The sequence below is a fragment of the Cercospora beticola genome, chromosome 1, assembly GCF_033473495.1.
Source record: "Cercospora beticola chromosome 1, complete sequence".
NCBI classification, from domain to species: Eukaryota; Fungi; Ascomycota; class Dothideomycetes; order Mycosphaerellales; family Mycosphaerellaceae; genus Cercospora; species Cercospora beticola.
In genome coordinates, this window is record NC_088935.1 from 3,246,082 (window position 1) to 3,270,133 (window position 24,052).

A 24,052-nucleotide genomic window follows, 5' to 3' on the forward strand; every position below is an offset into this window, starting at 1 on the left:
GGGTGGAAGTGGCTCGACTCCGGCACGTTGCGAAGCCACGGTCTCGGAGGCAAAAGCGACGCAGGGAGGCGAGCACGGATCTACGCGGGTGTCTGAGCCACGGCGCAGCTCACGGCGTGCGCTGATTCAGAAGCAGTTGGTATGCAGGTCGTAGTTCTCGTGGGCAGATCTTTGCCTGGGCGCGCAGTTTGGGCAGGCAGAGCCAGGAGATCGGGGGGTCGGGAAGTCTCGAAAGCGCAGGCTTGGCAGACGTAGATGTGCGGTCGGACAGAATGTCGGCGAAGGAGGACGAGGGAGAGTGATTGATTGACAAGCACGGCCGTAGTGAAGTGACCGGGTCGCACTGGCGGTCGTGGTGGTGAGGGTGGTGGTGTTACTGCTGCACCGTCGTTGCACGTCTCTCTCTGGCAGGCAGGCAGGCAGTCGGTGAGCAGCGGGCACAGGTGCAGCTTGGCTCGACCGCAGGCCTCGAAGCAGGTCTTCCTGGACCACGTCTCTGCTGGGAGGCTGAGCGAGCGGTAGTGCGTGCGTTCCACGCGCCGCGTCGTCCGAAGAACAAAGAGCAACCGTGGTCGTCGTCGTTGTTGCGCAGCAGAGCAGTCACGGTGAGCGACGGACGAGCGTGGCGGGCGGGCGGGCTGGCACTTGATCGAGGACTCGCGCTCTGCAGAAGCAATCACACGGTGGCAAGACGGGCGATGGAGCCTCCTGCGCAGGCGACCGCAGGCACCACGTAGCAGCGCTGCGACCAACAACGCAACGGGCGCTTCACCAAGTGGACTGGTCGACGGTGAGAGTGCAGTAGTTTTGCTGCTTGCATGGCCCATCGCGATTATTGGCCTGGCGTGGACCAGTAGGACGAGATCCGCTTCTGCCCGCGTGGCTCTGCGAAGCAACGACTCTCAGCAGCACCCGACAGGGACACAGCAGTGGAAGCAGCTGCAGCTGCGCAAACGAGCAAGTCCATCACCGCCGTGATAGGTCTCAGCCCAGCTTCACAGCTCTGCTCTCGGCGCCTATGGGCTGATCACTCGTTACACAAACAGCTTACATGCCTGCCTCCGAGTGTGATTCCGCTGCTATTTTGCATAACCCGGAGACATGCGCTGCCTGCCTGATGCCCTCACGCGGAGTCAAGTCTTCGTCAGCACAAAAGCAGCACCTCGCAGACTTGAGGGAGATCTTCGTGCCGAACAGCCAAGCACGACTCGTGCGGCTCCCGCGATGTCTCAGCCTGTGCATGTGATGTTCGCGGTTGGCGGGTCATGCTCGTGACGTCGCTTCCTCAGGATGCCACACGACCATCGACCGCCAGACGCGATAGTCGAGGCGTACAATCGAGCGGCGCCGCGTTGATCGCACAACCACATCAGGTACGCGTGCAGTGTGTGCCACCATTCACGCCAGCTGTCACTGCACTCCTGGCGAATGCGGTCCTAGCCCGTTGCGATCTACACGTTCGCGTTGTACCTGAGTGCGAACCCAAGTGGAGCACGGGATGTTATGTGTTGTACTGCCTACAGACATGCAGCAGTTGTGTGTTGGTGTGCTGTTGCGATTGGGGCGATGACGGCATTCACTTTGCACATCGCTCACTCCAGCGCAGAATCACCACTTTGCATATTGTCGCCTAGCGAACGGCCGCAAGATAATTAATTATGCATTTGCGCCATCGGAGTTACGGCGCGGTACGGATAAATCGATGACAACCGGCTTGTTGAATACCTTCGATCCGCGGCCATGCGACTTCCCCATGATGCTCGCATTGACCACGGCCGTAGCGCTACCAACCCTCTTCCCCACGAACTTCACCAGAGACAACTTCTTGCTGCCGACGGACTCGTCTTTCCACACCTGGACACTATCTTCCTCCCAGTCGAGGGTAGCGGCGCCTCGCCCTTCGTGGCAGTGCCCGCAAACATGAAGCAACGGCCTGATCTGGCTCAGCTTGTCCCTCAATGCAAGACAGCCCCCAGCCTCCCAGTGCACGCTCTCATCGCAGACACCTGCAGGTGGCGTGTGTGTGATCAGTATGTCGGTATCTGCTTTGACATCGTCCCAAATTGGCACTGCCGCGCTCGGATCATATTGAAAAGCCCAATTCTGCCTTCCTCTATCCGGTGAGAACGGTGAGCCAAAGACACGAAGTTGCACATCCTTCTCAGGCAACTGTATCACAGCATCGGAATGCTGCAGATACGTGAGTTTCGGATTGTCCATCAATAGGCTTCTACAAGCTTCGACATCTTCCGGTACCACTTTCCAGCCCGTGTCGTACCTCAGCGCGTATTCCGGATCAAGCGATAAGTCGTGGTTGCCAGCGACGGTAATTATAGCTGCGAAATCTAGGTTGCTCAGCCACTTGGTTACCTTTTGAATTTCGCTGAGGCTGTGATCAGATCAGCAATTGCAATCAATTGCCTGGGCTTGGATACTTCTGCAACTGCCGAATGCATGAACTTACCTCCCTTGGTTCGTGAGATCGCCAGCATGTATCAGGATATCTGAGAGTGTCAACATCAGGATCATCACAACAATGTCGGAATCACCTACCGCCTTTGGGTAACACATATCCTTCACCAGGTGCATACCCATGAGTATCAGAGATACAGACAATCCTGAGCTTTTGATCTTTTGACATGATGCTAGCCTTGCGATGCCGCTTCTCAAATGCTACGCTGGCCGATCGCTCGTAGAAATCTGACGATTCCAGAGCAGTACATGTCAATGTTCAAAATCGAGTCGAAGTGACGATAGTGTTCGAGTCATGATTTCGAGGCAGTCTAGAAGGGCTCACGTGCCTCGTTCTGACTGCGGATTCCCATAACGCGCGATGTGAGTACAAGGTCGTTCTGAATTGAGTCACTACCTTCCAATCTACCTGCAGTGGCCAGTTCTTAACAGTTCTTTGCGTCCACCCTACCAAGAGCAATTATGGCAAACCCCATTTTGTCGCTGTCGCTGTCGCTGCCGCCAAATCGACCTCTTTGGTGAGTTGCTCCAGAAACGCGTCCAAAACCATCACACCATGAACCGCGACCGCAAGAAACTCCGGTCGCCGCCGACAATGCCACCTGAATCGCCTTCGAACGACTTACTGCGCGTAAGAAGAACGCTGGCTTCCGCCATGGCCAAAACCCACCAAGGATACCGCTGAGAACCGCTTGATACCGCTTGATTCACGAGACTGTCGACGAACTCGCTTGACAAGATGACGATCTTCGATAGTTTGGAGATACAGACACACCTTTGGATACGACAACGCCGCCTTGATGCCTCAAGACACGCTGATTCCGCCTACCACGCTGGTCGCTGGTTACACGAGAATACCGGCTAGATATCACACGCTTACCCTCACAATGCCTGTTGTTCCTCGCGCGAAGCGCAATCCTCGCATCCAGGCTCGTGATGGCGACACGAAGACTCCAGAGCGGTCTGGATTCAAGCTGAAATTGAAGAACCCAGACTTCAAGCGCCATACTGTCGCCATTCCAGAGAATAAAAGATTGCGTCTTCTCGCAGAGATTGCGAACCGCATTCTTTTCTGGTTTCTGAAGGACACTAGCGACCACCCCAGCATCAAGATCGACGGTACCAGTAAAGCGGCAGGCTCTGGAGATGCGTACAAGAAGCATTTCAAGATCCTGTCCTTTAGTCGTGCCTGGCGCAAGACAAATGCTATAGAGATCCACTACTATCTCCCAGAAAGACTGCTCAGAGTCCCTGCAAACATCGGTTTCCGGCCACCAAACATTTCTCGTGCTAGTTATGCTCTTCTCAAGGTTCCGGACATCCTGCGCGAGTCTATTGTGGAGATATCGCTCTTCTGCACCCGCGATCTCTCTATTTATTCGGTCACGGAGTCTGCGTACAACTTCATCAGCAAGCGCAAGACGACCTACAACACTCAAAAGCTTTCCATATTTATCCAAGACGGAGAGAAGATGCGCTGTAGTAAGGATCTAAGAGGGTTAGGCAGGGAAGATCCAAAACTTCGTCAAGCGTTGCTTCTTAATCGCCAACAATATGCACGTTAAGACCCGCGGCTTCGTTGACCGCGAAAAGCTGGAAGATGCGATGTTCGGGCTCGCTTTGTTCGACGAGAGGAAAGGCAATCACGAGAACCACACTTGGGTTATAGAGGAGTAATTTCTGCCGCATGCTGGTGGCGATTTCGGCGTCACGTTCGAGAAGTACAGGCGCAATAAGCACGACAGACTCCCGCGCCACCTCTGGTTTCTATGCTTGTTACAGACATGCTTCGCAGAGCATCGGATTGGGTGAGTAGTTGCGAGCCTGGATGCGATTGCATTACTATGTCGAGCGAGCAGGCTGTTTGCCATGCATGAGATGGAGACTTGGAGCATTGCAGCCCGTGTGCAGACTCTTGATGAAACACGGCGCTTGCGTTTTGTACAACGATAATATTCCTCTGCTGTTGAAGGGTGGTGGAGTGATTCAAGCGCAGTCGCGGTGGTGGCTTCCTCATATTGAACTCAACGTTTGGGAAGGAACTCGGGGCTCTTGGATTGGTCTTACCTCGCCACAGTACTTGACCTCAATCTTGGAAGGACCTCATTCTGATCTCTCTCTGGACGTCTAGATTCGCTTCTCACGTTCGCACATACCTCCGAAGTACAGCGACACTCGCTTTGCAGGCTGTTGCACTCGACCGCCGCTGCAATGGCAGACGGTTATTCTAGCGGCTATCCACACTACAACCACCCGCCCAGCACTCTGCAACACGATCAGTTCGACAATGAGCCCGCAACATCTGCAGTTCCACGCTCTCCATGGGAAGAGTTGCCAGCTTTCCACCCTCAATCCCCGTCCAGCACCTTCCAGCATCCTGCCCATTCTGCCAACGGCGCCTTGACATTTGCAACTCCGCATCTCCCTTGCACAGCATCGCCAAGTCTCGATTACAACTACACCCACTGGCAGGGGAACAATCTGCCCTCTGCATACGCCTCCTCAGTTCCGCTCTTTCCTGGGGCAGCATCGTCAAGTCTTGGCCCTGCACTGCAGCACGAATACGAACGGCCGATACGACAACATACAGAGCACTCGCCTGAACAGCATAAGAGCCGAGGAGTTGAGGAAGAGCCGGCTCGTGACGATCTTGACGATGAAAGTACTCCTCAGCAAGCACCGAGTAAGCCGAAAAGGAGGCGCCCAAAACACGATGCGCGTCCCAAGCCGCAAGATGTAAGTCTTTCGGAATCCGATTATTTCAGTGCTCTACGTAGTAAAGTGCTGCAACTAATGGTCGCTGGAGGTTATAGCTTACTAGCAGGAAATCGATAAGCATGATCGCTATGGACGCGTGGTGCCGCACGATGCAATCATCAAGTTTTGTAGGGAGCGCAATATCAACCTAGAGAGATTAAGGCAAAAGGGTAGAGCCAAGGCTGGCGTACGCCTGCTGCGTTCCAAACTCCCCTAGGATACGTTTGACCAGCTTCTCAGATCGTACGCTGTTGCAGGGACAAATACTCTACGATGATCTATCGAAAAAAGATTATAGAGCAAAATCAGCAACTCATACAATCCACTGGCCTGGAAGATGCAAGCTTGTTTTATCGCGTTATAGCGCAAGCTGCCGACCAGACTAATGGGCAGATACGCATGATCCTACAACGAAAAGCATCCTCGCAGCCGACGCCAGCAGCTCCCCAAACTGACGCTGGGCTGCTGCCGGAAAGCCAAACAGAAACCAGGATTGAGGCTCCATACTCCTCTGGCCGAAGAACTCGAGTGCCTTTTTGATCCTCGTAGCTCCGCGTTGTGCAGCATAGCTAAGGCACTCTGCCTCGACAAGCGAGGCAGCCGCAGATTCGAGCTCGTGAGAGAGATCGCAAAGTAAGCGTATTGCCCAGTTTCCGTTGTGCTGTCCTCAACTAGGCTGGGGACGTCCCAATGAGAGCTCCCCTGAATGATGCTGAGGATGTCCCGACGGGAGCTGCGGAGACCCAGACACAGACAATTCCTAGCAAGTTCGCTCTCGCCTTCCCAGCAGCAGCTCAACCTGTTCTGGTCCAGCATCCTGACGAGCTGACGTTCGATATGTACGACAGTGTTATGCTTACACAAGTGTATGTGTGGCACCTCGTCTTTCGTGACCTCAAGGATGTCGATGATCCCGTTCAATTCGATTACATGCTTGGTAAAAGTGCGACTAATATGACGACAGGTGTTGCGCTCATGATGGAAGACCGACTTTAGCGCGTTACGGCGGAGCCAGGCGATTTGTTCTCATGCGGAGACCGAACTATGCCATACGGCCTGGCAGGAGATCAATTGCTCGGTCGCCATGGTGCTTCCGCACAGATGGATGTCCTGAAGTTCTTAGCACAGGCCCACAACGAAGCGGACTTTGGTTGTTTCTTCCAGCGTTTGAATAATCAGTATTTCTGTGCAGACGCTATAGCTGCAGGATCATCTGCTCGAAGAGGACACTTCATGGCAAGTCATGGTGCGAGCACGGATGAGAAGGATGTCTGCTCCATCTGGTACATTTTAGCAGGAACGTATTTCACAAGACTTGGCTGCCGCCTGCAGAACAGACATACTCGAAGGGTTCAAGAACGCTATGCCGGACCAACGACCTTACTTGTTTATCGTAGACAAGGTTATGGAGGAAGCCGATGATACAGACATTGGAGCGCACACCAACGTCGAGGAGCTGCCTGGAGTCAATATACAACGAGAATGTGTCCGATGCCTGTGTGTGAACCGACCTGGTGAACATGAAGACTTGACTGCTTGGAGCCAGGCCTTGATCGACTCTGCAGAGACAGAACAGCTGCAGTTGCATCTGCTAGTGGAGGATACTCGATGGCAGGTCACCCCGGCCTGGACGGATGAGGAAACCCACCACTGCCTCTCAATGTCGTTTGGTAGGAAGTTGCTTTCTGGTGCTCTAACAATTGCCTCGCCCACCGACATACTCGACGAATTCACCAACGCCATGCCGGACGACTTACGGGATCGCTCTATACGATTCACAAACCGTGCGCAGAGTTATGAGCCAGATCTCAGCAGCGCAAATACTGCTCTTGATATTGGCGCTTCATGGCCCGCTGCTAACATCGAAGTCTTGGCCCATTTCAAGTAGCGCCTCGTCGACGAACTCGCCAACGTTCCGGACATCGACCTCCCAGATGCGAGCTTAATGTCGCCGAGAGGACGTTTCGACAGTCCTTTTGCGTGTTTCATAACATATCGGTGTTAAGTAGCGACCTTCTTCACGATTGACAGCTCTTGCTTTGATGCCGCCATTGGGTGTAGTTCCCTACCACGAAAGTTAAAGAAGCATTGGAACATGAAGCATGGCCAAGTCGCTGAATTTAGTGTCTGTCATTCCAATGTAGAATTTTGGCAACCTCACAGGCGCCCCTGTAATAGTACAAGATTGTGGCTCTGCCAGACTCTCGCTATGCTACCGCAATCTATTATCGCTTCTCTCGTCACGAGCAAAGTCATGACCATGATCCCAAACGTCGACTCAATACCACTACTCGTACCTGTAGAAATCAAATTAGCAGTGGCCTAATGATGAACAAATCATTCGCCTTACCGTGGCCCATCATCGTGTGATGCCGCTGGAGTTTCTGCACTGTACGGCGCCGGTGTCTCGGGGAACCCTCCTGGTGTTGAGTAGTTGGCGGGAGTGTTATATGCAGCTCCTCTGTAGGCTCCTGGCGTCGGCTGATCGCCATAGCCTGCCCCGGGGGTTGGAGCGGAGTACGCCCCTGGCGTTGGCGCCTCAAGACCTGAGCCAGAATATGCGGGTGTCTTTCCGCCTGAATTGGCGACATAAGCAGGCGTCCGACCCCCTCCTGCATTAGGATTCCACGCTGATTGCTGTGGCACAGTCAGTAAATTGCTATTCGATCGAACATGTAGGACTTACTGCTCCGCCTCCCCACACCGAGCCACCTCCGTATGATGTGGCTCCGCCGTAACTGGTCTGCCCGCCGTAAGCCGTCATGCCACCGCCTCCGCCGTAAGCAGTCTGTCCGCCAGAGGCTTGCCAAGCAGGAGTGCGGCCGCCATCCGCCTTCCAGGCTGGCGTGCGACCTCCAGCTCCCGCGGCGTATGCTGGCGTCCGTCCACCGCTTGCCATTGGAGGTGCTCCATAGCCAGGCCGGCCTGGAGTCGCACCGCCGATCGGTGGTCCTCTGCCTGGTGCCCCACGAGGTCCTCCAAAGCCGCCGAATGTGCTCGCATCGGAGCATATAACTTGGCCGGATGTCGCATCAATGACAGCGAGCTTCTCCTTGGGCATAGTGACCTTTTTGTTCTTGCTATGCAGCTCGACCAGGGCGCCAGCGTCACTCGACTCCTTCACGATACCAATCATGGCTTTCATAGGACCAACCTTGATTTTGACTGTGCGTCCGATGAGTCGATCACGTCCCCGCTGCACAGGAGGTGGCATTGGAGGAGCTGCACCTCCATTTGGACCTTTGAGCGCTTGATTCATCTTTGTCAAATCGGGACCGACGCGGCCACCTTTCGCTGCCACTGTGACCACGGTGTTACTACGCGCCACGAAAACGCCGGCGTTCTCTCTGCTCTCTCGCGATTGCGCAAAGACGAAACCGCGGTGGATATGCAGAACCTTGCCTTCACGCGCCTCACCGCCGTAGTCCTTGATGGTGTCTTCAGGCTTGATCTCATTTCCGTTGCGATCAGTGGCTGGAGCACCCTCGCGGCGCTTCTCGATCTTGTTGGAGATCGCAGTGGGCAGCAATGACCGCACACTGCCCAGCTGGTCCAACACACGCAAACTCTCGCGGTCCACCTTCACCACGCAGCCAACTGTTGATGCATCCAATTGCACTAGATCAAACAGATCGTATTTCGATGCGCCCACAACACCGCCACTGTCGGTGGCCTCTCTCAGATCTTTGGCGAAGACTGTGATCTCTTGCTGGGTGCTGTCCGTAAGAATTGTGATTCTATCATCGCGCAGACGGACAACCATGCCCACTTCGTCCTGGTATTTGCTGCCACCAATGACCTTGACGTGATCTCCCTCCTTAAAGAGCTTGCGCAAATCTTTGATTGGGGCTTCAATCATCTTGCCTGCAAGCGCGCCGGAGTCCACCTGAATCTTGATAACTTCGTTGTAGACTTCCGTCGCCCGACCGGTCACACCTTTTTGCTCGCCACGGAAGATCTCTACCTTGTCGCCAGGCAAGTAGTCTGCGCCCACACCAGCCTTGAGAGTGGCAGCCAAAGCAGCCAAATCCAGATTCTCCGTGCCATCTTCTGTCGCTGCCGCGAATTTGGTGACTTCTTCGAGGGTCGGATTGACATCATCTGTCTGCAGATGGCCAATCTTGAAACTTTCGACCAGGAAACCATCGATATACTCTTTTCCCTGATAGGTCCAGCTGTTTCCACTCAGACCTCCCTTTTGTGACAAGTATCGGCCATGCTTCCTCTTGGCCTCGCTCTCGCTGAATAGTCGCGCGGGGGGTCTCTGCTTGAATGGCTGTGCCACACGCTTCCGCTTCATGCCTCCCTGCCCATCAGGCTCCATGACGGCTGCAGCAGCATTGGCATCCTCGGTCTGGCCGTAGTCAAGGCGAGGAATGAGCTTCAGCTGTACTTCGGTTCCGTTGGGCTCAACTTCATCCACCATGGCAAGATCGCCGGCGTACAGACCCCGTCTAGGACGCACGTACATCCCGGGCTCCAGCTGCTTGCTTTTCTTGACCCTCAGGAGAGCGGGCATTTCCTCAATTGGGATGAGCTGCGGTTTGGTGCCCATGAAGACATGAGTAACGCCATCAAAGGCCGCAGTGACATCGTCCACTCGACGCGCTTCGACGTAGATTTTGCCCATCATAGCACCGGTGCCGGAGCGCTCAAAAGCGGAAAAGATTTGCACTGGCTCTCGAGATCGCTGGCGCTCCACGATGCGACTTTGCATCGCAAAGATGATTTCACGCTCTTTCCCTGGGCGACACTTCAAGAACCAAATTCGTGGATCGTCTGCATTTGGCATGAGCAGACGCTGGGGCACTATTCCAGATCCCGAGCCTGCGGCACGATTCTGTCGTCCATATCTCTCTTTCAATCGCGCTGCGGTCTCCTCGACGTCCATGGCTTCCTGCTGTTCACGCTTGCGATCGAGCTCTCTGTGCATGCGATCATCCCTGTCGGCACCAGGAGGCAGCTCCTGGAGATCATCCGGGTGCATTTCTTCGCCAGGGAGGTCATCTTCTTCCTCGGGCTCCTCTTCATCGTCCTCATCGACTTCGGCTTCGACATCAATGAACTGATTTCGTCTCTGTTTTCGACGCTTGGTGGGCCGGCCGACATCGTCTTCATCATCCTCGTCCTCTTCCTCTTCTTCGTCTTCCTCTTCTTCCTCCTCATCTTCTTCGCCTTCTTTCGCGTCTTCAGCGCCATCTTCGTCGCCGGCCTCCTCCTTTAGTTCATCATCGTCGGCGCCAGCGGCTGCTCGCTGTTTGGCAGGCCTCTCATCCTCATCCTCGTCGACCTGCGGTTTTGCATCGTCTTCGTCGTCTGACGCCACGTGTTGACCTGGATTGAAGTCGTCTTCTTCCTCCTCGTCGGGAAACTGCTGGTCAAGGAAGTTGCTCATTGTGCCTCGCCACGGGCACAGCGCGTGGGTTGTATTTGATGCGGTGCGTGAAAGTGCGCCTGGTGGTCGCGCGCGCGGAAAGACCCTCGAGATGTGTTGCGATAGATTGTCGAGGTACGGAGGTAATGTGGAATGTAAGTTCGCAGCTGCCTTTGTCTGATGAACGCGGCGGAGCTCGATGTGCCGATGCGCTAGCGTTCGCTTACAGCCGCACCCGGCACGCCTGCACGTGAAACCAGCCTTCGCTGACAGCACTTGCAGACGCTCAACGTCAACAATAATGAGCACGGTCAAGTTTACATGGATCGAGACATGTCGAGCTCATCAACTGAGAAGCGTGGATCCGCTTTAGAGCACCGGGTCGTTTCACGGGCTTCCAGTAGGCGACACTGCCAGACGACGTTGCGGCAATGCTGTGGCGCGGCTTGCCTGCTGCTCCTAGGCCTGCTCGCGGCCTGGAATTCGCGATATTCACTCGAGCTTTCGATGCAGCATTTTACGAATTCGAAAGCCATGGTGCATCCATCCCTGCCCTTTGAAAGGATCCCAGGACCTCTCCGCAGAATCCAACAGTGCTCTATCAGCACCCTGCGTAGAGATACCGGCTTGGATTTCTTGCACGGAGCAGAGTCTCTCGACCTGTCTGAGTTCGTGAGCCGTAGAGACAGCCTGGCCCAAGCGTTGCATGATGAAGATATCGACGCCTTTGCTGTTGAGCCTGGATATACTTTTTCCTATTATGCCAGTAAGGTCTAGAGCCCCATGAACCGCACAGCGACATCTCACGAAGCTCATATTGTCCTTTCAACAGACGTGACCCAGCAACAATGGGAAGTATGGGAGCCTGAGGAGCGTCCTTTCATCATGATAGTGAGACCACACCAGACAGCGCTCGGCCATATTGTCGCGAACACAAGCTTTTTAGTTCCTGCATTCGAAGCCGAGCGTGCACGTTTGTTGAAGATGCCGTTCTCACGAGATATCGATCTGATCACGTATGAAGAACATTGGAATCCGTACACGACCTTGCGCTCATCGTACGCCTTCGGATCTTATGGTGAGTCGACGCCGAAGGTCATGGTTGATGAGGAAATGCGAGACTTCATTTCTCGCGGGCTGATGCAGCATGGATTCGATGTCAAGGGACTAGGAGGTGCCGTGGAGCGTGTCAGGCAGATCAAGTCAGCAGCTGAGATACGCATCCTCCGCGCAGTCAACACGGGTACCGTGGAAGCCGTTCGAGCAGTAAGAAAATGTCTGACTAAAGGGCTGAGCGAGACCGAAGTGGCGACAGTCCTTGACAACACTCTTCGATCAGCGGGGCTCAAACCGTTCTTCGACATCGTGCTATTCGATGAAAACGCGGCCAACCCGCACGGTGGCACCGATGGCATCAAAAAGCTGGACAGAGAGACGATGATCCTGATTGATGTCGGCGCCCACCTCCACGGATACAGCAGTGACATTTGCAGGAGTTTCTTCCCTCCCTTCTTTACTAAACCGAAGAGCCAGCAGGACTGGGATTCACTGGAGTCAGACGTGAAAGAAAAGGTACATGTCTGGAACGTCGTTCTCGATGCCCAAACCGCGTCCCTCCACGCTTTACACGAGAATTCCACATGTGCTTCGGTTGATCTGGCTGCTCGAGGCGTTATTGAGCAGGCAAGATACGGAGCTGCATTTACTCACAGAGTCGGGCACGGGATAGGCATCAAGGCTCATGAAAGTCCTTATCTTAACAAAGGCAACAACCAGACCATAATCAAGGCCGGTATGACATTTACGAGCGAACCAGGCATATATCTGGTGGATAAATTCGGCATAAGACACGAAGATGTGCTACTCGTGCAAGAACATGGGCTTCCTGAGCTACTTACTGGAAGACGAGCGACTAGTCCTTGGGACCCTTGAGAGATGGCGTATCTGAAGCGATGAAGCAGTGAAAGGGGCTGCGCCTTGGTCTGATCGTCCGCCGCGACCGTGTTCATGGACATGTCTAGAATCGGCGTTCGGCTGATGACAGTTCTCACAACCATTTGTTAGTAGTACGTAGCAAATCTGGGTTGAGGGATATTCTAGTCTATCTTGTCAGGCAACGGCCGGTCTCACAGTATTTGAAGTGCCAGACTCTTGAATCGAATGAATGCGTTGAGTGGAAGTCGTAGATGCCATTTATGGCGTTGAGATTGTGAGTATATTCTGCTTCCAACGAGCTATATAGACATGAGACCGAGTCCTCCCTGGTACTTCATCTGTCTATCTAGATCATAACATTGCGATACCTTGATATAATGGCTCGACGAAGGCCGGAGACGGACCTGTGCGTCCCTGAACCTGCCGCGAAACTTATCTGCGTGTTAAGCTGACCAAATGTCGTGATGAACAGGAGCAGATCTTGCACCAGCGACGAAGCTTTGGTCGAGCGCTCATAGCTGATCTACATCCGAGTCTGCCGTGTGGTCTTGTTTTCTGCCAATTGCTGGTTTTCCTACGGTACCTCTTGCGGCCTGCATTGTTCCATAATGGGAAGATTGCTGTAGATGAGGTCGAGTGCCGTGCTTGGGTTTCCAAGGTGCGTGCGAGCTCATGACCACTGCTGCTGAAAAGCGTATGGGTCAAGAAAGATGTGGGTTACAGTATTGCGCGAAGCCTCAGATCACACGCATACCGATGAATTCTCGCACAGTGAGTTCAATTGCTCGAGCCACTTCGTCGCCATCCTGCCAAACTTGATCGTGTTTCCCTTTCATATCCAGTAACTTAGTCCTTCGAGAACCAGAATCCTGGAATCCTTGAGCATGTAGCGACTTCATCATAAGCTCGGGCTGCTCCCATTCTACGAGCTCGTCTTCCCGTGAGTGCGCAATGACCACAAGCTTGCCGTCTTCCCAGGTGTTCTTGAAATCAGCAGACGTTGGGCTTACAGTCTTCCAGGCTGCCTTGTCTGGTCCAAAGGCAGCGGCAACGAAGTCATGATAGAAAGGGCGATCCGAGTGCCACTCGACGAGTGCAGGAAGATCGTAAAGACCCTCGATGCCCAAGATTGCGAGTGGCGGCACCACGTTGAGCTCCAGGGCTGTGGTAGACTCATACTGCTGGCCCCAGTATCGTTTCATCGCGACCTGGAGCGCAAGACAGGCGCCACATGAGTGGCCGACCAACAGGTAGCGGTCTTCGAAACGGTAAGTCTCCTGCAGGTGGAGGATGGCAGCTAGAACATCATTGATATGATCTGGGTGCCTCGCGTTGCGCGCCGGATCAGCCGGATTGGAAGGATATTTGGGATGCCATGGGGCAGCAGAGAGACGATAATTGATCGAGGCGAATCCTGCAATGTGTTCCACGATGGGTGAGTCGAGCAGGAGTTGCTGCGCCTTATCAAAGTCAGCGGATGACTGATCTGGAGCGAGCCAGGCGCCGCCATGAACGTAGACGACCCATATGCGCTGTTGATCGTTTGCAGATGTTGGCCGAGGAATGCATGTTTGCAAGGTGTTCAGGGAGGATTCGTCGTTGTACGGAATATCCCTGCGGAATTGCGGAAAGCCTTCGTCCGTGGCGCCCATCGTGGTCTGAGAGCGACACGTGCGCGGCCGTGATGGCTGCAGCGATCAATGCTGGGGTTGGTCGAGGATTGTCTAGTAGGCTGAATGGCCACGAGAGATGGGTGAAGGAGTCACAGGCGAGAGCAAGTCAGCCGCGTCCTCCGCTCCCACTCCTCGGCGGGACAAATGCGCAATACGAGCAAAGCGCAGCGGAGACGGGTGCGACGGGTCGTTGGGCAGAAAAGAATGTGGCAGCGTCGAGAAATTGGATTAGAAAGGGGGCCTAGACCAGCACAGGCTGTGATACGCGGGATACGGATATGGAGTGGGTGGGCAGCATTTTCGGCGGCCATGCAGAGCCGCGGGCAAGCCAAGGTGCTCCATGCTCTCCTCCACCACCACGCGTCGGAGCTGGACGGAGATTGATGAGCGTGAGGTTGCGCACGATCACGCCGCCGCAGCAGCAGCAGCAAGATGGACAGCGAGGCAGGTGGAGGACGAACGAAGGGGTGGCTGCAGGCGTCTCGTCAGAGTGCATCCGACGGAGCACGACCGGACCAGGATGTCCTTTGCACGCTCAGCAACAAGCAAGCGATGTGAGCGCATGACGTAGCCAGCGCGACCCGCCTCGCTGTGCTTCTTCAGCGTTGACTCGCCGACCGCCTTTGCAACGACACACTCACCACCTCCTGCTCGACAGCAATAAAGCAGCGACAGTATCAGCAAAACGTATCGCACGCGTCTTGGCCGACAGCAGCAGGAGCGCGCGCCGAGCAGCAGCTGAAACGGCAGTCAAGCATCACTTCACAGACTTGGCCGCGCCCCACCATCGCAAGCAAGCCCGCAGCCAGCAGACGACCCTTTGGGCACCACACAGCATCCTGGCCGCCGAGTGACTGCCTCGCTGCCTCAACGTCGACCTCATCCATCATCATCACCCGCCGCCGCACACGCAGTGCACTGCCGCCCAAAAATCACTCCACCTGCGCAACCTAATCGCCGACCTGCATCCCCACCGACACCACTTCCTCACTCGCCCGTCCTTCCTCACCCATTGCTCGACGCCTTTTCTTTCCACTCCACTCTCCTGCTTGCACACACCTACCCATCGACCCCACCGCCGACGAGGTGCCATCGTCGACCGCCGACGCCATGAGCACCTACGACGACGACTACTATGAGCCGCGCCGCTACCGCAATGTAAGTGACAGCTGCCACTGCCTCTGCCCCACCATTGATATACGCCTCGAGAACTCGCTGACATGTCGCCCTCAGGTCCGCACCCGCCCACGTGACAGAGACGAGCCAGACTACGTTCGCGAAGAGACGTACATCGAGCGAGGCAAGGGCCCTGGTCCTCGAGGCACTGAAATGGTCTACCGCGGCCGCGACGACAGCATTGAGGACATCCCGCGCGATTTTCCACCAGCCAGCCGTTACGATGATGGCTATGGCCCGCCGCTGCGCGCTAGAAGCGTAGGCGGCAGAGGCAGGCGCTACTCGGACGACTACGACGACGATCGCTTCACTGAACGTGGTGCTCCAGTTGCTGCTGGCGTTGCTGCTGGCTATGCCGCCGGACGTCACGAAGAGCGACGTCGCAAGCACCGTGACGATCGTGGCTACGACTCCGACTACTCTCGCTCTCCACCTCGCAAGCCTGAGCGTCGCAAGTCAGGCCTCGAAGATGCTCTCGGTGCTGTTGGTCTCGGTGGCTTGGCTGCCAACATCATGGGCAACAAAGACAAGGACCGTGATCGTTCGCCTAGTGGTCGCTCCACCCGCTCTCGCTCGCGAGCTCGGAGCCGTCGAGGCTATTCCTCGAGCCGGAGCCGCAGCCGCAGCAGATCTCGTGCTGGAGGAGACAAGTCCCGCACCGAACGCAAATGGGCTCAAGCAGCACAAGCAGCACTCGTTGCTGGTGCCGTTGAAGCCTTCCGTTCCCGCAGAGAGGCTGGCCCATGGACCGGCGAGAAAGGCAGGCGTGTTGCAACCGCTGCACTGGGCGCCGGTGGTATCGACGGTCTGATCGATCGTGACCCCGACAAGAAGTCCAAGCGCCACCTTGCTGAAGCCGTCATTGGCGGCCTGGCTGCTAATCGACTCGCGAATGGGCCTCGCTCTAAATCTCGCGGTCGTGGCGCCGACTCTCGTGACGTTTCTCCAGAGGCTCCGCGAGGCATCCGAGCTCGAAGCCGCAGCATCGTGGATCGCCTTCGTGGTCGCTCTCAATCACGCGGCCGTGCTCCGAGCGAGGACGGCAACGGCGTTGGCCTTGGGAAGAAACTTCTCGGAGCCGGCGCAGTGGCTGGCGCGGGCAAATACATCTACGACCAGGTTCGCTCCAAATCCCGTAAGAGACGCTCGCCTTCTCGCGACTCTAGCGCAGACTCGTATGTGCCCTCCCGCCATCGTGCCCGTGACCAGCGCCGCTCACAAGGTTCAGATACCGGCAGTACTCGCCGGACAGACGATCGCGACGATCAGGGCGGTCGCGAAGTCGCTCGCGGTACTAGAAGCGGTGCGCTCGCCCCCGCCGCTGCAGGAGGCGCCGCCGGAGCCATGGCGAAGTCGAACGGCGATGCCAAGAATGACGGGGGCAACGACTCCAGTGATAGTAGTTCTACCACTGACATGGAAAAGACCCGTAAGCACATGCGCGGTAAAGAGCTCATCACGGCTGGTCTCGCTACTGTCGCGACTATTCATGCAGCACACGGAGTGTATTCGAGTATGGAAGCACATGAGAAGAGACATCGTCTTGTCGCCGAAGGAGAAATGAGTCCGGAGGAGGCTCGCAAGAAACAAACGAAAGCATGGATCCAAGACGCCGCAGCGGTCGGTATTGCCGCCCTCGGGATCAAGGGTGCCTTTTCGGAGTGGAAGGAGATGAATGAACAGAGGTATGCCACCATTGTCTGCTGTTTTCTCAAGTTCTTTGCGCCGCTAACATATTTCCGCACAGACGTGAAATCCAAGAGATCGAGAAGCGCAAAGGTGCTCGTCGCAAGAAGCGTGCTGCCCGACAAAAGCAGGAGGAGATGGAGAGGCATGAGCGCATGATGAACATTCTGGAGAAGAATCCACAGCTGGCGATTGGCCACCAGATGCAGCAGAACGGCTATTTCCCGAACACCATGGGAGGTGCTGCACCGACTCCAGACCAGAGCGGAAATCCCTACGCTTCTGCTCAGAGGTACTAGGCACGCCGTCCTTCTCCTTCTCGACACGAACCCGACTACGGACACCTATCACGGGTAGCACGGCTCCGACGACCCTCCTGGTCTCACTCGTCAACAACAAATTGACGCAGTGCGAGAGTTGCCGGAGCCTGTCTTTCTTCTTTCAACCAGCGAACTCCTTTCCCAGAATGACGATTTCATGATAATGCGGCAACGACACGATGCATTGTGCTCCGAGGATGGCTATGAGCTGCATGATACCAACGGCAGGGCAGACGCAGCAGATGAATATGCGCTATGAAGTGACGATGATCATGCTGCAGTAACAGGATAGGACTGAGCACAGAACCTGAATTGCAACACTCGGTTGTGATTAATATGTTGCTGCTCCACTTTTATCAATTTCCTTTCATGTTTCACGTTCTTGTCGCTCATGAGCTTCGTTCGTGCCACAAGCTACCTTCGTGCCCAGCGCGCCTCTCCCCAGAACCCTTCATGGCGCTTGGTTTGAGCATGCCTCAGTAATGCTGAGAATGTCCCGGCAGGCTGGCGACGAGTTATCCTGTTGTCAAACTCCTATTCTGATAACTCGGATTTCTGTTTGAGTTGTCCGCGATGATATTTTGTGACCAGCGGCCGCCGCGGTGCGACAATTCGAGAAGAGACACTCAGATTACAGAGTGCAGACGTCTCAATGTTGCCAACTTTGGCAAAGCCATGAATATGATGATAGATACATCGAGTTGAGATGACCGCTCAACAGCTTTCAGTGCTTCTCACTCATCGTGGGCAGCGTTCCTTTGCTCGACTTCGCTTGTGACTGCTGTGCACGTCTTGTTGTCGTTGTTGTCGTAGCTGCTGTGGAGCCAGATCCCCGGTACGTAGTCTGTGTCGGCGGGATCGCGATCTGACCAGATGCGGGGAGGAAACTCCAGAGGGTTGCGATTTTGTCCATTTTTTCTCTTCTTATTTGAGCGAAAGGCGGGTATGGACTTGTGAGAAATACCTACGGATCACTTGTTATATAGTTGCATGTACACTCGGCATTACATTGTAGGTACATATGCACACTTGTGTGGTACCAAACGATGGCGTGATCAATCATTCGTCCCGCTTGCTGTCAAAGCTCCAAAGAGGATCTTGAAGCTCCGGGCTTTGATTACAAAGACTGCAAAGATACCCTGGTTCAGTGTCCGATCTCTTTGATGTAGATTGTTGTGAGCTCATCGTCGATACATACGTGCAGTAAGGAAAGTACTTTCGAGGTTGGAAATTTGGATCGAGTTTTGGGATATCTCAACAAGTCATCACCACGAAACGAATAACGACTTCTTCTGGAGAAACGGGATGGAATCTGCTCGTGGCCATGTCTCCGTGTAAAACTGCGCTACAGAGAGTCGTGGGAGACGAGTCCGCCCTCTGTCAACAAACTCGAGCCACTCTCATCATCCACCTCAACGAGCTCCCGCAAGGCTCCGAACGTAGTTCTCGAACTCTTCAGCGTTGCGAGTCTGGACGTAGACTGAGCCTGGGCCTGTGAAGCGACACACCAAGCCTTCACCAGTCTTCAGACCCGTCATCGAGCCGCCGCCAGCTTTCTCGATCTTGTAGTCGCAATTCCAGGCCACGAGATGCCCGTTATCAACAATATGCTGTTCTCCTTGGGCGAGCTAGCGTAAACAGAATTGTCAGTAAGAATGCATAAACGATGTTCATCACAACACATACATCGAGACGATCCACAGCGCCAAAGCTCGTGAGCCACACCAAGCCTTGGCCGCCGATTCGATAGATAAACAGATCCTCGCCAGAAAACATAGCCTTGCCAAAGCCCTGCGCCTTAGTCTCCTTTGTAATCTGTTGAGTACAGGCCAAAAAGGCATCCTTTCCGATCGTCCATTGATGAGACGGGTCAACTTGAAGGGTGATGATATCGCCAAACAAGGTAGGACCAAGAGCGAGACGCCCATAGCCAGCATAAGAACTTTCGGCCATCTCTCCTCCAGTGAAGAGCTTCTTCATGCTGAATTTCACCTTGCCAGAAAGTTGAACCGTGCCTGCCATGTGGATCATTGCTCCGGAGCGACTTCGTACTGTCCCACCTTGCTGAAGGTCGATGTTCAGTACAGCATTGGTGTCGCGGTGGGTGACGCTGTACGAGCCGCCTTGGAACGAGCCATGATCTCCTTGCCCTGCCGCCTGTGGTGCGGCGCTCGAAGGCGGTGGACCAGACGGTGCCGAGGGATGGTACGATTGCTGGCCATGTGGTGGTGCTGCGCTCGGAGGCGGTGCGCCAGATGGCGGAGGAGGGAATTGTTGCTGCTGGCCGTACTGTGGTGCTTGAGCTGATGATGGTCAGCGAGGTGTTGCAAAGGAGAGGGTAGCGACCCTACGAGGCTGTCCGTAAGGCTGCTGTCCATATGCTGGATTTTGCGGTGGTTGAGACATTTTCTAATTCTGCTTGTACTTCCAAAAAATTGTCAGGCTCCAAGCTCAGCGCCTGTGACCTACATATACTGGCCACAGGTTGCACAGCTCGGAGCACAGCCTCGAAGCTCAAGGCCCTAGCATGGAGCCACGAGTCTATCGTAGGTTGCCAGGATGCTGAGTGGACAGTTTTGAAGAGAATAAACTGCGGCATTGCTTAGTGAAGCTTGATTAACACTTTTGACCTGTTACAGGTCAGCTTTGGAGCTGTAGCCTGTTGCGGCTTCAGCTCAGTTTCAGCTGCGGGGCCAAGTAGAGGTCTCGGCTTTTTCAGATGCCACCAGGATACCGGCAACATCACCCTCGACTGCCGATATGGGCGGATTTCAAGCCATCTGAGCAAAGAATCACCTGCATTCGCTAAAGCTCTAGATACTACCAACGTTTTCGTCATCGTTGAAAATGACCTCAGAGCCTCTTGCGCCATCCCATTCGAGGGAAGGCATTTGTACAGATTCGCCGAGCAAGTATGCCTCCATCTGCCTCTCGTAGGGATCTGAATAGGACGTGCCTCGTGAGAGCACCGATAGGAACTCTCCGTCGGGAGAATAGTCCCACAAGCATTCTGCATATACGTGCCGGAGCGCCACGGTCGTGGGTAGCTCACGCAGCAGCACTTCCACGTCGGTAATGAGCATATCTCTCAACTCCAGCTGGCGAAGCGTGCTAGAGTGTCGGGCGAGAAACCCAAGCAAGACTTCAGCGCCTACGTTCGTTGCAAGCGAGAGACGTTCAATGTTGGGCCAGAGCAAATCCTGTGTGAACAAGTCCTCAAGCTGAGGTAACTCGTCATCAGGGCTCAGCTCATCGTCTGTATACCTGAGATCCAGATCTTTCAACGATGTTGCCGCTCTGAGGAAGTCAATTGTCTCAGCTTGGAGGCCCAGCCCACTGCAGCGAGTCGACAGTGTTGCATGTGGGATGTGCAACTTCAGAACGACCAGACTTCGGAAGGCATCCACTCTCAGCTGGTGTCTTGCGCTGGTCATAGGAAGGCGTGCTGTAGTATGCCGCCGCTCGCCAAGTATGTCGACGAGATTGGATTTCTCGGATTGGAACCGAGTCAAATCTTCGAATGCACCTAGATGTGACGAACGCAGCAGCAGCTTCGTGACGGGCTTAAGACCGCAGAAGGTAGGGCGGTAGCCAACAGCTTCGGTCAAGGCAAGTGCGGCATGCCCACAGGCTACGGCATAGTCGGGATCGAAATGATCAGTAGAGTATCTCCAGTCGTCAGGGCCGACAAGAATGGTCCGCTGAAGGCGATTGAATACCGGCCATTCATTTGTTCTTCCTCCTGAGAATGGCGTCGTACAGCTCACATTGGCTTCCACTAGATTCGGTAGTGAGGTAAGTGCTTCTTTCAATCGCATTCCTTGCTGGTCTTGTCTCCATTCGCGCTGTTCTCTGCGATACGCGAGGAAGTCATGCCAGGCACGATCCAGCTCATCCTCCCCAAGATTGTGTCTGGGAAGAGCATCATATGCCGCCATGTAGTCGATACCACCTGCTCCAGTGTTCCGAAAGGGTGAGGAAAAGTCGAACTGCTCTTGGTAACGAGCCCTGCTTGCAAACCAAGAGCTGAATCGTGGCCGGAAGTCGATTGCTGCGAGCCATTCCGGCTTCTCCATCATTGGGATGATGTCGGCGTATATGGTAAAGCTCTTGACATGCGTGGCAATGCTGTGAGACCTGGAGACATTGTCGAGCTTGTCCAGGCCGTCCTCGAACACGCCCATGTAGAAGTGTTCGAAGACGAGGGGCGTGCTCACTGCGCTCCATCGCTTGTCGACCAGACGCAGCGCCTTTTGCGAGGAATGGTCGCAGTGCTCGCAGATGAGGGCCAGCAGCTCTTCAGGCAGGAATTGCATGCTCGCGGTTGTCTGTAGCAGGATGATGTCAAGGTCATGATGAGCATTGGCTTCAGCAAGCCAGCAAAGCCAGCCACCTCACTTTAGGAAAGTCCGTCTATCTGAGCGGGCAGGTGCATGCTTACCTGTACATCCTCTAAGAATATTTTGTAAGCATGTCTGTCGGCTATCAACACCAGCGACTGGGTGGACACGGTATGCTCTCACCATCATGTCATCGCACGTCCCGCACCCTTGCTAATTGCGCTTCTTGCATGTGCCATTAGCCTTCAACCACGGCCCCTCGTCTGGCGCTGAGCAAGAGTACGACCGTCTGCGCGATCTCGCGCGTAAAGAGCAAGGCCAACACCAGCACTATGCCGCAGAGGCGCGGCAGGCCTACGAGCGCGGCGATGGCGCGCGGGCACACGAAATGAGCACCCAGAGCAAGCAACATGCCGCCGCTGCCGACGACTACAACAAGCAGGCCTCCGAGTTCATCTTTCGTGAGAACAATGCCGTAGGCAAGGTGCCGGGAGACACGATAGATCTTCACGGACAGTTCGTGGAGGAGGTTCGTGGCCGCTGGGAGATTTTATGCCGTGTCTGAGCGACTGACGGCGGAGACAGGCAGAGGAAATTCTCGAACAACGCATTCGCTACGCACAACAGACGGGCCAAGATAAATTGCACGTAATCGTAGGCAAAGGCAATCATTCCCCTGGCCATGTACAGAAAATCAAGCCCCGGGTGGAGCAGGTTTGTCGCGAGCTCGGCCTGAACTACCACACCGAACCCAACGCCGGCCGAATCTACATTGAACTGAAACCAGGCGGGGGAGGCCAGAACCAATACGACTACGACGCACATCACCAGCCGCAGCATGAGAACTATGGACAGCCTCACTATCAGACGGCATACCCGATGGGCAAGCCTCCTCAGTATGGCTACCAGCAACAACAACAAATGCAATATGGCTCGCAACAAGGTTATCCAGGGCAGCCGCAACAGCAAATGCAGTATCAAGAGCCGGCGCAGGACAATGGCATCAAGTGCTGCGGTATCAAGATTTGTTCAGTCATGTAATGCAATTTGGCTATTATTGGATGGTTGGATTTGGGCGGATAACGCTTTGGATATACATGAGATACCCAATGGACATATGAGCTGGTTGTTCTCAGTATCTTGGCTACCAGGGGGATGTAAAGGCAAATCGAATACAATACTGAGCACTGTACTGAGGAACTTGATTGTTTCTTCGCTCCTGCTATCTATGGCTTCCGCAGCATATACATGGCACTGCATCTGCTGAAGCGAGACAACCGCGAGGTCTCCCACTTCTATGTCTGCCACTTCCTTGGACACTCTTGTGTCATAAAGGGTACTTGACTTCACTTCAAGGTAACTCAAAGTACAGAGCAGTCGGGTATAGACACAGTCCATCCTCCATTTCGACCTTTCCAGTGGAGCTAAGTGCAATCCTTTGAAATGATTCTCGTGCACCAGCTCGTCATGAATACATATCATCAAACTCCTCTTCATCCTCCACCGGCGGCGGCTGCACCTTCTTCTTAACCAGATCCTTGCGATCGAGCGGACAAGTCGGATTGAGCTTCAACCACGGCTCAATGCACTCCAAATCAAAGATATGATCCTGGTGACAAGGCAATCTCACCACCAGCGGGTGCGCATCCTCAAGAAACGGGTTGGAACAAATGGGACACGTTCCGTCAGGTTTCTTCTGCAACTCCTTCTTATCCACTCGCTCCAACTGAGCAATGAACTCATCCGAGACTCCTTCAACTTTGCTCGGAGGATGCTCTGCAGTGTCCATGAGCGACTCGATGAGCGACTGCATGAGATCAGAGTGCGGGTCCTGAGCACTTGCGGTACCACGCATCATCTCGAAGGCATTGGCGAGTGTGCGGTAGGCGGCGCTGATGTCCGAGGGATGTGGCAGGGCGTGGGCATTTTGAGGTTGCCTCGAACCGGAGGTATCGACGACATCGAGTGTGCTGAAGAAGGTGCTCAGGTCTGGTCGGCGCCGAGGTTCGGGTTTCTGTTGCTCTTCTTTGATACCGTGCTCGACTGGATTCCGTCAGATGTGGTGTTCTACGAATTGCTCTGGCGGGCGGCAGAACCATGCGTTGCGCAGTACTTACCGTGGTAGCCCGACATGATGGTGGGTATTGGTAGATTCAATTGCGGGCGCGCAACGTGGTGGGGTGTTGTTACTACATCTCGGTCGTGGCACTGTTTTCAGTTGATGCAATCTCAAGGCAGCTTCAACGACGCAAGCAAGCGGAGCCAGTTCCGTCTTCTGCTGATCGGACCCGAAATCCATGCCAGCAAGGTGGCAGACAT

The 24,052-nt window shown here is 54.7% G+C and overlaps 13 protein-coding genes across 13 annotated transcripts; 7 read left to right on the plus strand and 6 right to left on the minus strand.

The window, feature by feature from the left end:
* Positions 1-1,656: 1,656 nt before the first annotated feature.
* Positions 1,657-2,825, minus strand: RHO25_001302 (uncharacterized protein; the record flags this gene model as incomplete). The annotated part of the gene is made up of 4 exons (XM_023593911.2): positions 1,657-2,389; positions 2,465-2,504; positions 2,554-2,700; positions 2,798-2,825. The coding sequence occupies 4 exons, from the start codon at positions 2,823-2,825 to the stop codon at positions 1,657-1,659; spliced, it is 948 nt and encodes a 315-aa protein (XP_023459534.2).
* Positions 2,826-3,359: 534 nt separating this feature from the next.
* Positions 3,360-4,037, plus strand: RHO25_001303 (uncharacterized protein; the record flags this gene model as incomplete). Its single annotated transcript, XM_023593912.2, has 1 exon — positions 3,360-4,037. The coding sequence occupies one exon, from the start codon at positions 3,360-3,362 to the stop codon at positions 4,035-4,037; it is 678 nt and encodes a 225-aa protein (XP_023459535.2).
* Positions 4,038-4,683: 646 nt separating this feature from the next.
* Positions 4,684-5,446, plus strand: RHO25_001304 (uncharacterized protein; the record flags this gene model as incomplete). The annotated part of the gene is made up of 2 exons (XM_065602101.1): positions 4,684-5,208; positions 5,297-5,446. 2 exons carry the CDS (start codon positions 4,684-4,686, stop codon positions 5,444-5,446), a joined length of 675 nt encoding a protein of 224 aa, XP_065458173.1.
* A 473-nt stretch (positions 5,447-5,919) lies between these two features.
* Positions 5,920-6,225, plus strand: RHO25_001305 (uncharacterized protein; the record flags this gene model as incomplete). Its single annotated transcript, XM_023593913.1, has 1 exon — positions 5,920-6,225. The coding sequence occupies one exon, from the start codon at positions 5,920-5,922 to the stop codon at positions 6,223-6,225; it is 306 nt and encodes a 101-aa protein (XP_023459540.1).
* Positions 6,226-6,592: 367 nt separating this feature from the next.
* RHO25_001306 (uncharacterized protein) lies at positions 6,593-7,117 on the plus strand (the record flags this gene model as incomplete). Its single annotated transcript, XM_065602102.1, has 1 exon — positions 6,593-7,117. One exon carries the CDS (start codon positions 6,593-6,595, stop codon positions 7,115-7,117), a length of 525 nt encoding a protein of 174 aa, XP_065458174.1.
* Positions 7,118-7,516: 399 nt separating this feature from the next.
* RHO25_001307 (uncharacterized protein) lies at positions 7,517-10,624 on the minus strand (the record flags this gene model as incomplete). The annotated part of the gene is made up of 3 exons (XM_023593914.2): positions 7,517-7,526; positions 7,580-7,866; positions 7,916-10,624. 3 exons carry the CDS (start codon positions 10,622-10,624, stop codon positions 7,517-7,519), a joined length of 3,006 nt encoding a protein of 1,001 aa, XP_023459541.1.
* Positions 10,625-11,137: 513 nt separating this feature from the next.
* On the plus strand, positions 11,138-12,535 carry RHO25_001308 (uncharacterized protein; the record flags this gene model as incomplete). Its single annotated transcript, XM_023593915.2, has 2 exons — positions 11,138-11,369; positions 11,436-12,535. The coding sequence occupies 2 exons, from the start codon at positions 11,138-11,140 to the stop codon at positions 12,533-12,535; spliced, it is 1,332 nt and encodes a 443-aa protein (XP_023459538.2).
* Positions 12,536-13,275: 740 nt separating this feature from the next.
* Positions 13,276-14,190, minus strand: RHO25_001309 (uncharacterized protein; the record flags this gene model as incomplete). Its single annotated transcript, XM_023593916.2, has 1 exon — positions 13,276-14,190. The coding sequence occupies one exon, from the start codon at positions 14,188-14,190 to the stop codon at positions 13,276-13,278; it is 915 nt and encodes a 304-aa protein (XP_023459539.1).
* A 1,131-nt stretch (positions 14,191-15,321) lies between these two features.
* RHO25_001310 (uncharacterized protein) lies at positions 15,322-17,372 on the plus strand (the record flags this gene model as incomplete). The annotated part of the gene is made up of 3 exons (XM_023593917.2): positions 15,322-15,369; positions 15,445-17,072; positions 17,135-17,372. The coding sequence occupies 3 exons, from the start codon at positions 15,322-15,324 to the stop codon at positions 17,370-17,372; spliced, it is 1,914 nt and encodes a 637-aa protein (XP_023459532.1).
* Positions 17,373-18,805: 1,433 nt separating this feature from the next.
* Positions 18,806-19,799, minus strand: RHO25_001311 (uncharacterized protein; the record flags this gene model as incomplete). The annotated part of the gene is made up of 3 exons (XM_023593918.2): positions 18,806-19,021; positions 19,080-19,696; positions 19,745-19,799. 3 exons carry the CDS (start codon positions 19,797-19,799, stop codon positions 18,806-18,808), a joined length of 888 nt encoding a protein of 295 aa, XP_023459533.1.
* Positions 19,800-20,206: 407 nt separating this feature from the next.
* On the minus strand, positions 20,207-21,709 carry RHO25_001312 (uncharacterized protein; the record flags this gene model as incomplete). The annotated part of the gene is made up of 1 exon (XM_023593919.2): positions 20,207-21,709. The coding sequence occupies one exon, from the start codon at positions 21,707-21,709 to the stop codon at positions 20,207-20,209; it is 1,503 nt and encodes a 500-aa protein (XP_023458328.1).
* A 155-nt stretch (positions 21,710-21,864) lies between these two features.
* Positions 21,865-22,774, plus strand: RHO25_001313 (uncharacterized protein; the record flags this gene model as incomplete). The annotated part of the gene is made up of 3 exons (XM_023593920.2): positions 21,865-21,904; positions 21,976-22,262; positions 22,319-22,774. The coding sequence occupies 3 exons, from the start codon at positions 21,865-21,867 to the stop codon at positions 22,772-22,774; spliced, it is 783 nt and encodes a 260-aa protein (XP_023458327.1).
* A 424-nt stretch (positions 22,775-23,198) lies between these two features.
* RHO25_001314 (uncharacterized protein) lies at positions 23,199-23,866 on the minus strand (the record flags this gene model as incomplete). Its single annotated transcript, XM_023593921.2, has 2 exons — positions 23,199-23,776; positions 23,851-23,866. The coding sequence occupies 2 exons, from the start codon at positions 23,864-23,866 to the stop codon at positions 23,199-23,201; spliced, it is 594 nt and encodes a 197-aa protein (XP_023458330.1).
* Positions 23,867-24,052: the final 186 nt, after the last annotated feature.